The 14,293-nt window shown below is 32.8% G+C and overlaps 1 protein-coding gene across 1 annotated transcript in view; it reads right to left on the bottom strand.

The window, feature by feature from the left end:
- LOC132240017 (transmembrane protease serine 11C-like) overlaps positions 1-11,539 on the bottom strand; it is a 56,507-nt gene extending 44,968 nt beyond the window's left edge. The window contains exons 1-4 of the mRNA XM_059707348.1: positions 11,453-11,539; positions 9,759-9,766; positions 5,150-5,268; positions 514-632 (exon numbers count right to left, since the gene is read on the bottom strand). Of these exons, the coding sequence (XP_059563331.1) occupies positions 514-632; positions 5,150-5,268; positions 9,759-9,766; positions 11,453-11,539 (333 nt within the window). The remainder of the gene's footprint in view (positions 1-513; positions 633-5,149; positions 5,269-9,758; positions 9,767-11,452) is intronic.
- Between the last annotated feature and the right edge of the window lie 2,754 nt (positions 11,540-14,293).

The raw sequence follows: 14,293 nt of genomic DNA, 5'->3' as shown, positions 1-14,293 counted from the left end.
AGCATCATACTCGTAAGTAAAGGGATGAAATACTGCTCAAAATAAAGGTATGGGAAAGAAATACTATGCACTTACTGTGTAGTCTAATACAGAATCCAAAAATAGATTCTGGAATATATGAGGATTTAGGACTTAACAAGAGTGGCATTTTAAATCATTGGGATAAACTAGATTATTTAATAAGTAGTGCCAGCTCAACTAAATAAAATAAAGTTGGCCCCCTACCTTATATTAAATCTATTTCCATGTAGATTAAAACTTAAAAGTAGGGGAAAAGACTCTCTAGGAAACTGAATACACTTCTCTTATGGGTTGTGGAAAACTTTTGAATCAAGACAGAAACTTACCTTCTGAAAGGGCTGACTGTCCTAACCTAGAACTAAAATAGTGGTAAGAAACAATGTGAATTTATGAATTATTAAATTCCAAGTTGGAAGGTGATTACTAGGATTCTGGTATTCCTAGGAGCACAGCATTTAAAAAGACAATGCACAGAAAAACATTTTAACTTACCAAAGACACTATCTTTTTATTTAGGTCCACATATTCTTGTGAATATGGCTTTTCAAACTTTCTGTCATAGTCAACATTATTGGCTTTAAAGCTGATGTGATAATAGCAAGATGTTTTCCCTGAGGAGAAAAAAGAAAAAATAGTTCTGACTTTGATCATTGTGTAACTACATTTATTTTAAAAATTATTTTATTTTATTTTTTCCATCATCATTTAACCTCTCTATGCCCTCTTCCACCTTCCCCCCTCCCACAATCACCATGCTGTTGTCCATGTCCATGAGTTCTTTCTCTCTTTTTTTTTTCTCAATCCCTCCACCCCTCCCCCTCCTATACCCCCTCCTTAACCAGAGCTGTCTGGTTGCTCCCTATCTATGAATCTGTCTCTATTTTGCTTAGTAGTTTGCTCATTAAATTCCACGTGAGTTAAATCATATGGTACTAGTCTTTCTATGATTGGCTATTTCACTTAGGATAGTTCATTATGTAACTGCTTTTATTCTTAAGAAATACCATATGAAATATAATACTCTGATAAAATTTCAGGTAACTTGACATTTAAATAATCTTGATTTCTAGTGACTGTTGAAATAACTTTGACAGAGGAATGTTTATTAAATTATAACTTCACCCAAGAATGTTATCAGAATTTTTTAGGTGAAATTTCAATGTGCCAGCTTTCAAGTTTGGGCAATCTGAAGACAGATATGTACCTATGAAATGAAATTATATTAAAGTGTAGATAATTTTTAGTTTTTGTGATCATCACAGATTACATTTTGGAAAATCAGTGGAGTCTCAGGTTTAATAATTTATGAAGTACCTAAGAAATGAAAATGAATAAAGAGGAAAGTAAAATGAGGGATGACTTATAAGTCCTGCAAATTAAGGAAACAGAACAAAGAAATCAAACATAACTTTCAGAAAGTAAAGCAAACCATAAAGCTGATGGTTAGACTGTCAGCTTTACTATTTTATTTATTTATTTTTTTGAAAGTTTGTTATAAAACAATTTATTGCACCTGGCAGACATGGCTCAGTGGTTGAGCATCAACCTATGAACTAGGTTTGATTCCTGGTCAGGGCATATGCCCAGGTTGCAGGCTTGATCCCCAGTGTGGGGAATGCAGGAGGCAGCCAATCAATGATTCTTTCTCATCATTGATGTTTCTATCTCTCTCTCCCTCTCCCTTCCTTTCTGAAATAAATAAAAATACATTAAAAAATAAAATAAAATAATTTATTGCAAAACTATAATTATTTTCTTTTTATTAAATTTATTGGAGTGACATTGTTAATAAGAATATATAGGTTTCAAGTGTACATTTCTATGATACATGATATTCATATGCATTATTACCCAATACCCAAAGTCAAAGAATCTTCCTTCACCATCACTGTATATTTGACCCCCTTTACCCTCTACTAACCTCCACCCTCCTTCCCTCTGGTAACCACCATACTGTTGTCTGTGTCTATGAGTTTTTTTTTTTTTATTTCTTCATTTCTTGCTTTCAGTTTAGTATCCTACATATGAGTGAAATCATATGATTTTTAACTTTTTCTGTCAGTCTTGTTTTGCTTGACATGATATTCTCAAGGTCCATACATGTTGTTGCAAATGGCAGCATTTCATCTTATGGCTGAATAGTATCCCATTGTGTATAGTGGATAAGCTAAAGTAGGTTTACAGTTATGAGTACATAAAACATAGATGTATTATTATTTATTAATTATTGTATTATTTTCCATACGAACAGCTGAAAACCCACTTTTGCCCCACCCTGTATGTACCACATTTTTATCCAATCATCTATCAAAGGACACTGGTTATTTCCATATCTTGGCTACCTTGAATAATGCTGCAATGAACATAGGGGTGCATATGTCTTTGCGAATAAATGTTTTCAAATTTTTTGGGTAGATATACAAAGAGGGGTTACTGGGTTATATGGTAACTCTATTCTTAATCTTTTAAAGATCCTCCACACTGTTCTCCATAGTAGCTGTACCAATTTACATTCCCACCAGTGGTGAATGAGGGTTCCTTTTTCTCCTCAACCACTCCAATCTTTGTTACTATTTGTTTTGTTGATAATAGTCTTTCTAATAAGTGTGAGGTGGTACCTCCCTGTAGCTTTGATTTGAACATCTTTTATATATCTGTTGGCTGTTTGTATGTCTTCTTGGTAGAGGTATCTGTTCATATACTCTGCCCAATTTTTAGTTGGATTGTTTGTTTAGTGTTGAGTTTTATGAGTTCTTTTTTTAAAAATATATTTTATTGATTTTTCACAGAGAGGAAGGGAGACAGAGAGTCAGAAACATCAACAAGAGAGAAACATCGGTCAGCTGCCTCCTGCACATCTCCCACTGGGGATGTGCCCGCAACCCAGGCACATGCCCTTGACCAGAATCGAACCCGGGACCCCCCCAGTCCGCAGGCCGACGCTCCATCCACTGAGCCAAACCGGTTTCGGCAATGAGTTCTTTATATATTTTTGATATTAAGCCCTCGTCAGAACTGTTGTTTGCAAATATCATCTCCCATTTAGTCGGTTGCCTTTTTGTTTCGTTGTTGGTTTCTTTTTCTGTGCCAAAGCTTTTTAGTTTGATATAGTCTCATTAATTTATTTTTGTCTTTACTTCCCTTGCCTAGTGGTCGAATTCATAAAATGTTCTCTATAACCAACATTCATAAGTTTAGTACCTATGTTTTCTTCTATGTAATTTATTGTTTCAGATCTTATATTTACATATTTGATTCATTTTAAATTATTTTTTGTACATGGGGACAAAGAGCTGTCTAGTTTCATTCTTTTGCATGTGGTTTTCCAGTTTTCCCAGCACCATTTATTGAAGACACTTTCTTATCTCTATTTTATATTTTAGGCTTCTTTGTCAAAAATTATTTGCCCATATATATCTGGGTTTATTTCTGGATTCTAAGTTCTGTTCCATTTTTCTGTGTTTCTGCCAGTACCATGCTGTTTTGATTATCATCACTTTGTATTATAATTTGAATCCAGGGAATGTGATACCTCTGCCTTCATTCTTTTTTCTCAGGATTGCTTTTGTATTTAGACTGTACTATTTTAGTACATCAAATATTATAGAAATCCAAACTTTTTTGTAACTATGCTCAGGTGCCATTGTACCTCACTACTTAACAGACTGGGGGGTAGGGGAGAGGAGAGGAGAAAGAGAGAGAGAGAGAGAGAGAGAGAGAGAGAGAGAGAGAGAGAGAGAGAGGAGACAGAAGAGAGAAAGAGACGGAGAAATAAAAGCATTTTGTAACACTGAGAAGATCCTTCATGTCAGTGAAGTTAATTATTTGGAGAAAATCTTTCCTGCACATTCACAAATAAAGAAATGCAAAGTAAAACAAGACAGAGTTTTTTCTTGAATGAAATTGTTAGAGATGAGAAAAACCATAAACCCAGGCTGGGTTAGCTACACTTAGACAAAATATACTTTAAGCTAAAAAACAGTAGCAAAGAAAAAGATAGATAAACTCTGAGAAATATACACCCTTCCAAGACTGAATCATCAATAAATAGAAAATCTGAACAGATGAATAATGAGTAAGGAGATTGAAACAGTAATAAAAAACCTCCCAATACAGAAAATCCTGGGAACACATGGTTTCACTGATGAATTCTACCAAACATGTAAAGAAGATTTAATATCAATCTTTCTCAAAATTGGCTAAAAAGAGAAAAGGAGGGAATACTTCTAAACTTATTTTATGAGGCCAGCATTACCCTAATACCAAAGCTGATAAGAACACAAGAAAACTACAAATATCTTTGATGAGTATAGGTGCAAAAATCCTCACCAAAATACTAGCTAGCTGAATTGAACAATATATTAAAAGGATTATACATGTTGGTAAATCTCACCAATCAATAAATGTGATAATTTCTTGTGGGAATGTAGGAATTTTTTTTTTTTATAAAGAAATCCTTATCCTTGAAAAGGTTAGGAAAGAGTGGACGAAAGAAAGTAATAAGCACAGGACACAGAAGGGTTGGCACAAAAAGCTATTTTAAGAAAACATCAAATCTGAGGATCCCATACTTTTTTTCAATTTTATGAGCATTAAGCTAAGTGAAATAAGCCAGTCAGTAAAAGAAAAATATATAGAAACATTTTTACTGTTTCTTTTTTTTCATCCCTCATTAATGGAAAATACTTGACTTTGTTAGAGAGAATTTTATGAAAAGAAATCATTGTATATAGAGAATTATTATAAGCTTTGGAATAAGAAATCTAGCTTAGAAATCTAGGTTGTAGGCTTTTATATTTATTTTTAACTCATTGATTATCTCTTCAAAACTTATTAATGTAACGGTGAATTAATTAATTAATTAATTAATTAATTAATGTACTCTGAGCACCTAAATCTTTACCAGGAATTAAAAAAAAAAGATCATACCACATCTCTGGATTCAGAATGCCCTAAGCCAAAAGTCGCTACAGAACAAAGACTGCAGTAAATGTTATTAACCATAAGAAATTATCTCTGTCAAATAGTCTTATCTGATTCCTTTCCTCCTATTCTCAAGGTTCCTAACTTTCCAATAATGGGAAATTAAATTCATGTGACTGGAAAGCCAGATATCATGAGTACTTACCATAAGTGACGAAATGAACAATGAGTCCGATGATTACTACAGCAATCACAATAATTATGATACCCAGGGTAATCTTTCCACACCTTGTGAGTTTCACTTTTGTGTTTGACTCTGTTCTTCTGAGCAAAAATAATAGGAAAGCAAGTGTTAATATGAGTAAGATATAGAGCTATCAGAAATAAATATGAATTTGCTGTTAAGTATAAAAGTATATTATTTTTCAATAACTGTGGATTCAGTAGGCTGCTGAGCTTGGACAACAACGTATAGAATTAGTGAATATAATATTTGGCCTGCTTATTTTTGAGGATATATGAATAATAATGGTAATACTAAAATCAGAATTCATTCATTCAGCAAATATTTTTAGATATCCTATTATGTGGTAAGCAGAGTTGTAGGAAAAAAGGCCTCTTTCTTATGGAGCTTACATTTTACTGAGGAAAGCTAGACAACAAATACCATAATTAATAAAAATTCATAACTGGTAAAACAATATTAAGCTCTGCAGGAAAAAAAACATAGTTCTAGGTAAAGAAAATATGAAATGTGGAAGCATGTGTAAGATGGTGTTGGTGTCAGGATGCAATATTAAATAGAATAGTCAGGTTAGGCTTACTAAAAAGGTAAAATCTAAGCAGACTTGAAACATGTGAGGGGGTTAGCCATACAGATTTCTGGAATGTTCCATGCAGAGGGAACAACTTGACAAACGGTCTTTAGGAGGGTCATGCCTGGAATGTTAGGAGAGCAGCGTGGCTGTAGCAGTGAATGAAGGGAAGAGTGGTAAGAGACTAAGTCTGAAAAGTACTAAGGCTCAGATCATGTAGGGCCTTGTTCATCATTGTAATTATATTGGCCTTTTCTCTGAGTGAAATGGGAGTATTGGAGGTCTATGGAGAGAAGCCTATGATGATCTAGCCTAATTTCTTAATGGTATCCCTCTGACTTCTTTGTGGAGAGTAAATCATAGAGAATAAGTGTGGAAGCAGAGCAACAATATAGGAAATGATTATAATAATCCAAGCACAAAATGATGTTGTATTGAACCAGGGTGGGAGAGGCAGAGGAACTTAAAAGAGACTGAAGTTTGGGAACATTTTGAGTATAGTGTTGATAGGAATTCATGTAATTTTTTCAAGGAATTGGTCTGTTTTGTCTGAGTTGTCAAATGTATGTATATAGAGTTGGTAGTATTGCCTTTTTATCCTTTTGATGTCTATGGGTATCTATAGAAAGATTCTGTTTAATTTCTGATATTGGTAATTTTTAATCTATTTACTTTGTTAGTCTTTTTAGAGCATTGCTAATTTTATTGATTTCTTTCTAAGAACCATTGCTGTGTTTTATTGTTTTTTTTCCAACTGTTTTTCTGTTTTCACTTCATTAATTTCTACTCTTCATTATTTCTTTTCTTCTGCTTGCTGGGGGTTTATTTTGCTCTTCTTTTTCTGGGTTTTTGCAGTGGGAACTTAGATTATTTATTTGATACTTTTCCTACTTTCTTATGCATGTTTTTAATGCCATACTTTCCATCTCAGCACTGTTTTAGCTATGTCTCAGAAATTTGATGTTTTATTTTCATTTTTATGTAGTTTAATGTATTTTTAATATTTCTGTTAGTATTCTTCTTTAACCTATGGATTATTTAGAAATGTCTTTAGTTTCCAAGTGTTTTGAGGCATTCCTGTTAACTTTTAAAATTTGATTTCTAGTTTGATTCTATTGCAAGTGAAAAATGTATCATATATGATTTGAATTATTTAATTTTTTTATGGCACTGCATATGACCTAGCATGGCTATGTTCCATGGATCCTTAAAAAAGAATGTGTTCTACTGTTGTTGGGTGAGGCATTCTATAAATGTTGATTAGATATTGTGTTTGATGGTGTTATTGAGTTATTCTATATCTGTTGTTTTTCTCTGTAGTTGTTTAACACTTATTGAAGAAGTCATTAAATTCTACAAATGTAATTTATATCTTTTTCAATTCTTTTTGATTTTTACCTCACATGTTTTGCTGAGCTGTTGTTTGGTACATATACTTCTAAAGTTGCTATATCTTCTTGGTGGATTGACTTTTTGATCATTATACAACCTCCCTCGCTGTCTGGTAATATTTTTTGCACTGAAGTCTACTTCTTTCTCTGATATTAATATAGTCATTCCTGCTTTCCTTTGAATAATGCTGCATGACTGGTCTTTTCCCATCCTTAATATTTTTAGGGTTCAAGTCAGCCTTGTTTTTAAAAATTTTATTGACTTTTAGAGAGGGAGAGAGAAATATTGATGTGAGAATGAATATAATATCCTTTGGCTGCCTCCTGCACACCCTTTACTGCTGCAAACCCAGGCATGTGCCCTGACGGGAATCAACTGGCAACCCCTGGATGACGAAGCCCAATCAACTGAGCTGCACCAGCCAGTGCTCAAGTCAGCCTATTTAATGCCTTAATCAAAACAGCCTTCAGAAGCTCTGGGGGCTTATTCAGCATTATTCACACACTCATAGGTGTTGTTGTTTTAATAAGCAATAATGCAAGCAATAGAGTAAGAAAATAACAATAATAAAAACTTTTAGAATAAATTACCATATTAATAATGAATTGGGCGACAACTTAATTCCAATGTATTTATATTTTTACAATGTTAAATAATGTTTTTCTTTGGCATAAACAGGAAATTTCTCTTTAGAAGTTAAGTAATTTATTATGTTCGTGTTTATTGAACATTTTCTAAGTGCACGGTATTGGTTTAGGCAAGGGGTTTATAATGATGAGCAAGGTTACTAATGTTAAATGTGAAAACTGTAAAATGAATTTTGTTTTATATACGATAGTGAATATTGTATTTGCAAGGACTTCCATAACAGAGTACAATAGACTGAGAGGCTTCAACAATGGAAGTTTATTTTGTCACAATTTTGGAACTGGAAGCCTGAGATCAAGGGGTTGGCAGGATTGTTTTCTTCTGAAGCCATTCTCCTGGGCTTACAGATGACTGTTGTCTCCCTGTATCTTTACATGGAGATTCCTCTACATATCTGTGTCCTAATTTACTCTTCTTACAAAGACATCAGTCATATTTGATTAGGGCTCAGTCTGATAATTCATAACTTAATTCCCTCTTTCAGGACCCTATCTCTAAATCCTACAGTCATTTTGAGGTATGAGGGATTAGGGCTTCAACATATAAATTTTGAAGAATAAAACAATCCATGATATATATATATATCTCACACACACATACATACACACACACACATATATATACATATATGTATATATATAATATTTGGTCTATACATTTTATATTAATATAATATAAATTCTTAATATTTTATTTTGTATATTTCATATACCCATACATACAATATTGCACATAGGTTTGTATATATATTTCAGATTTATATATTGTTATGTTAATGTATATATGTAAACATATATAATCAACATACAATGACAGTACTAAATGTTGATCAGTTTGAAACACCTATATTAATTTGATTTTTGTTTGCAAGCAGAATTAAATATATTTTGGGAAGTTTATTTTTTAGTTAGTTAACCAGTATTCCTCAAATAGGTGTTATTTCATGAACAGATAATATTAACTAGATTACAATGCAGGTGAAATTTCCAACTCCAAATCTTTTTAGAAATTTCATTTTATTTTAAAAAACTTTGACAATTTAAATATATTTCGTTTAAATTGTGTTTGTACATGCTCTGCACATAAATGAATATCTTAATATTTCTATAGAAACACAATACCCATGAACTTTTTGGATCTATAATAAAATAAAATTTAAAAAATACTAAAAGACATCTAACTCTGCAAAAATTAAGAGGAAAACACTTTCCCCCAAGTTGATCAACTCACCTACTGAATGTAAAATAGTGTTTACATTTTTTGGAAAGATAAATGACTAAATAATATAATAAAACCTTGGTAACTTAGCTTCCTATAGATGAATATGTTACCCTAAAGAAACCTTTTCTATACCCAAAGGTATATGACTGTATATTTTACTCAACACAGTTTGCCAAGGGATAAGCTTCAAAAAAATGTTATAAATGGAGTGTAAAACTTGATGTAGCAAATATTTGGAGTATATTTTCTTATTCTTCTCAACCATGTGCTTCTAGAATAAATAATATAAAAATGCTGTGTTTGTATATTAAAAGTTGAATATTGGAAATTTCACAATATTTCACATATATAAACTTCATTTATTGTCCCTCCTTCTTATTTGTCTATAAGGTGATGGGACAGTGATTCTTGTATACCAGAATTTGTTTACTAAGGAGTATTGTTGACTTCAAACCTCCCTCCAATGTATAGCTCCTAGAATGGGATATGCATAGCTTCTTGGAAATGGAAGGAACTTTGCAGATCACCATTCTGGTTTCCTAATTTTAAAGAAGGGTAAGTGTAAAGCAATATTTTCTGTTTAGGCCATTTCAAATCTAGGGAAGATATGGTAGGCATTCTAGGTGGGGATTTCTCCTCTGGTTATTATTAGTATGTTTAGGTTTTGGGTGAGAGTTCCTGATCTCCAGAAGGAAAATTAAATCATATAGGCCACTCGTTCTTGCAACTATCACTTACCTTACAGACTAAATCAAAGATCACCACAGTAACTTAAATCTTAATTCATAAATGTAAAATTATGGTAATAAGTAAAAATTAATATTAAAGGCAGGTGAACTAAGTATTTCTGTCATTGTCACCTGAGTTTTCTAAAATATAGATATTCTTCCTATTTGCAAAGGGTTTAATTAATCTGCAGTTTGTGTGTGTGAGTGTATTTGAAATTCAAAAGAAAAATTAAACTTTGTCACCATTTAGATTATTTTCTTTAAAATGTTCTCTAAACACAATGTCAGACATAAATTCTACTTTTCTCAAAGTGTTATGATGTGGAATGTTGGTGGAGAAATATTATTCAACCAAAATTGGGTCTTGGAATGGAGTTAATTTGAGGAATAGAAAACTTGTTTTAATTTCAGCAACTTGCCTTAATTTTCCACCCACAGTGTTATATTTTTTTGCCAAATATATCCTGAAGTCATTAGATATAATAATGATAAGAGGATATCAAGGATTATATAGGGATTTCAGAAACAGTAGTAAGTTGTACTTAAAAATTATTAATTCCTTCAAAGGATGAAACCAGGGTCTTATTTCTTATATATTTTTTATGGAGCAAAAGGAGCATAGCAAGTTAGCATGAAGGGCAGAGAACATATTACTTGGAAACCAAGATTAAATACTTTTTCTAGCCTTTTTGTTAATTAAATAAAAGGATTAACTAGCTGATGGGAAAGATATCAGAGGTTCTCTATAGCTGTTTAAGCTAAGTATTAATGTATAAAATGACTGATTATTCAACATGTTTATTGGGAAATTACATTCTGCTCAATATTATACTCTTTACCTAAAGGCTAGCTGCTGGCAAGATATCAAAATCAGAAAAGTCGTCTAAAATTTTCATTAAAAATATGGGTCAGGCTCAAAGGGTTTATCAAGGCATGCATTTTGCTGGAGTCTAGGAAAGACTAATGAGTATGTGAATATTTATATTGTGAGTTAGTTTGATTACATTAAGAAGCATCACAAAAATTATTTGCACTTCTTTGTGTGCTATGGAACCATCAACACACTTCTTTGATCTTCAGGCCAATCGCTATCTGGGCACATGGCACTGTTAATGGGAAGGAATAAAGTCCTCTCTTCTTGTTGCTGTTCCTGTTTCCAACTACAATGTTAAATTATACTGCTAACACTATATAGCAGTGAAGCACTGCACTGTTTCAGTAATTAAAAATTAAGACCTAAACCTTGTCTTCCACTTCCTACAGGTAAAATAGCATATTATGAACACAAATATTGCCTCTATTACAACATACAGCACTAGAAATAGAGAGATGTAACTATCCTGTATTCTTTACATTGCCTAAGTGAAATTATCTTTTTAAAAGTAAAATCCCCCAATTTTACTTCAGCAATTCCAGCAACTATACCTATACTTTTCAGGAATGGTCTACTTGTGATGGAAAGATTTTTCACAATAATTCACAGGCAAACAGATTCTAATAATTACAGTTTTTCAATCTTATTCATTCTTGTTTTTCCTTTGTGATTTACATTGCTCTCATTTCCATAACAAGTTGAGAGAATAACCTTGTTTTTAAGATCTTTAAAATACTAATGAAGCTATTTTAATTTGGTCCCTTCAGAAAGTAGGCCCAAGGAGCCAAGGCAGGCCACCCTGCACCCACCGCCCACCCATTTAAGCTCACCTTTTCTGTAGTGGCATCCATGCCTGCTTCCTCTGCGGAGCTTGCTCCTTTGCCATCTTCTCCCCGAGTGCTACACAGCACAGTCATTCTCCATCTACTTAGCTTACGAGATCCTGTGCCTTTTATGTATTTTATGATAGTAGTATAATGATAATATTTAGCAGTCACACAACTTTTCATCTTCAAAGTGCTTTCTGAACATTTGCTAATTAATTTTACACTAGTAAAACATGAGCTGTATAGGTGCTTCCCCATAAATAATAAATAATCACATGGCCCAAGTGGAGGCAAAATTTAAAACTCTCAGTTGCTGTGAGTGACCAAAACAATAGGGTCCCCAGGTTTGAAAAGAGCTTTTACTCACCCAGCTTTTGCATTTTGTGAATTCGGAGGTAAGCAGCTGCTCTTTTCCCTCCTTTGAATCCACTTCCAAAATTTTTGGCTGTTTCATTATTGCTTTTGGGTGGAAGGCCAATGGCTGTCCAAGCTCTAACCCTCCATTAGAATCTGAATGCTCTCCAACTCATAACACTCTTGACTCTTTCAACCCATATATCATCCTTTGATGAATTCCTTCCTGAAATTTTTACAGTGATCCTAATACTAGTGCCCATTAAAGAATTTTTTATTCCCTGAAATCCAAAGGGTGTTGATTTTTAACTTAAAAAAAGATTTAACTACTAGTTTTTCAAAGTTTTGGATAGCATTATGTTTCTTGGAAGCCAATTTAGATATTGGTGTGGAAACTAGATAGGACACATTCTAATATTTAGCCACCTGGAAGTTACAACTCTAAGTTTCCTTTTAATTCCATTCTTTTCTGTTTGAAAGTTAGATATATTTTATGTCTAACATTTATGATAATGTATACTACAATACTTTAAAAAACTAAAAGTATAGTTAACCCTTGAACAACAGTGGTAGCATTGAACACCACCTTACCCTGTCCTGTCCAAAAATCCACATATAACTTTCCACTCCCTCCAAATTTACTGTCGGCCCTTTGCATTACAAATTCAACCAAACTTGGGTTGAAAATAGTGTAGTTGACCCTTGAACAACAGGGTTTGAACTGTGCAGCTTCAAATATACGTGGACCTTTTTTGATAAATATAGTTGGCCCTTTGTATCTGCAGATTTGGTGACCATAGATTCAATCAACCACACACAAAAAACAATATTTTCCCATTCACAACTGTGATTTCCCAACTGTGGTTGATTAAATCCACAGATGCAAAGTCTGACTGTAGTTAAGTTTTTGGGGAGTCAAAAGTTATATATGATTTTTCCACTGCTCGAAGGCTGGCACCCCTAACTCCCACCTGTTCAAGGGTCAACTGTATTTTCAATCTGCAGTTAGGAATCTATGGTTGGGCATTTGAAAATACTGCTTTTTATCCTTGATTGATTGAATCTGTAAATGCAAAACCTGAAGATATAAGGGCCAAGTGTATTGAAAAAAGAATCTGCGTATAAGCCAGGCTATTCAGTTAAACCCATGTTGTTCAAGGGTTAACTATGTTTTACTTTTTTTTTTTTCTGTTACAATGCCAAGTGTCCACTTTAAAAGCTATCACTAAAAATCAATCAGTCAACGAACCACTGGCTTGAAGTGAAAAAAAATTTAAAAACAAATTTTTAAATGAATGTTAACTGATGCACTGAAAAGTAAGCTAAACTTAAAGCCTTTTGACAGTTATCATGAAGCAATATAAAATGACATTAAAATATAAAGTGAATAAAGCAGAATACAAAATTGTTTTATACATTGTTGGAGGAGATTATTGAGAGGATAGGACCACGGACCATGGGTGTACTCAGGAACTGGATTCCAGCAATCACAGGCTCCCCGCCCCCCGCCCCGTCTTTGGAATGTAAATTCTGCTCACCATTCCCATGGTGGGAGCCATCTTCAAGGGCACAACCTTGAGAGAACAATGTGTGCTGAAACCACTAGACTGAATACGTGACTGAACTCAGGTAAGAGATAAACTTTTACGATTCTGGCAGGTGAGTGTAGAGATCTCATATCGCTGTTGCTCAAACCAAGCCTCCTAAATAAGTTCCCTTGCTTATTAAAACCTGCCACTTACAAATCTGGAGTGGCTTCTGTCTTTTATCCCTCCTTGCCCTCTGTGTACAAGGGCCAAGTTGTGAACCAACAGTTGTGATTATAAACCAAGTAAAATTACATATAAATTTAGATGTGAACTGAGAGAAAGTAAAAATTGTCGTTGATTATTGGCAGTGTCACTGATTTTTTTTAAAGCTTTTAATTCCTTTCCATTCTTATAATATGCCTGCAAAATTCATTCTTTTAAAATGAAGAAACTGTTTTTTATTCAGTTAAAGTTACTTTTAACACTTCATGTAAAAACTTAAAATAGACCTCTTTTAAAAGTATAAAATATATGTTTTGTACTTTTTAAGTAGAAAACATTGAGTGAAGAGAAATTTTATAAAATCACAAAGGATAAAACAAAGATAGTTCAATATTTAAAAAGGTATTTGCAAAAGAAAACATTTTATTGGTTTTTTTAAATATAATAAGTAAGCTATTTTAAGGACATTATTCTATGTAAAAATTTTTGTTTGATATATCAACAAGTTAGTTTAAAAAGTAATCCTGGAATACATGAAATTCATACTTTGAGAATTAGTATTATGGGTTTTGTTAATGAATATCTATGTATATACTCATTGTTGATAACTCATACTTTAACTATTTTTATAAAATTTGTCTAACAAAAACTAATATTGGTTAAATTCTTGAATTATTCTTATTCTTACCTAAGACTACTTTTTTGCTTTTTGGTTAATGTGCATATGATTGTTTTTATG

The sequence above is a fragment of the Myotis daubentonii genome, chromosome 1 (genome assembly GCF_963259705.1).
Source record: "Myotis daubentonii chromosome 1, mMyoDau2.1, whole genome shotgun sequence".
Classification (NCBI taxonomy): domain Eukaryota; kingdom Metazoa; phylum Chordata; class Mammalia; order Chiroptera; family Vespertilionidae; genus Myotis; species Myotis daubentonii.
This window is presented reverse-complemented; position numbering and strand designations above follow the sequence as displayed.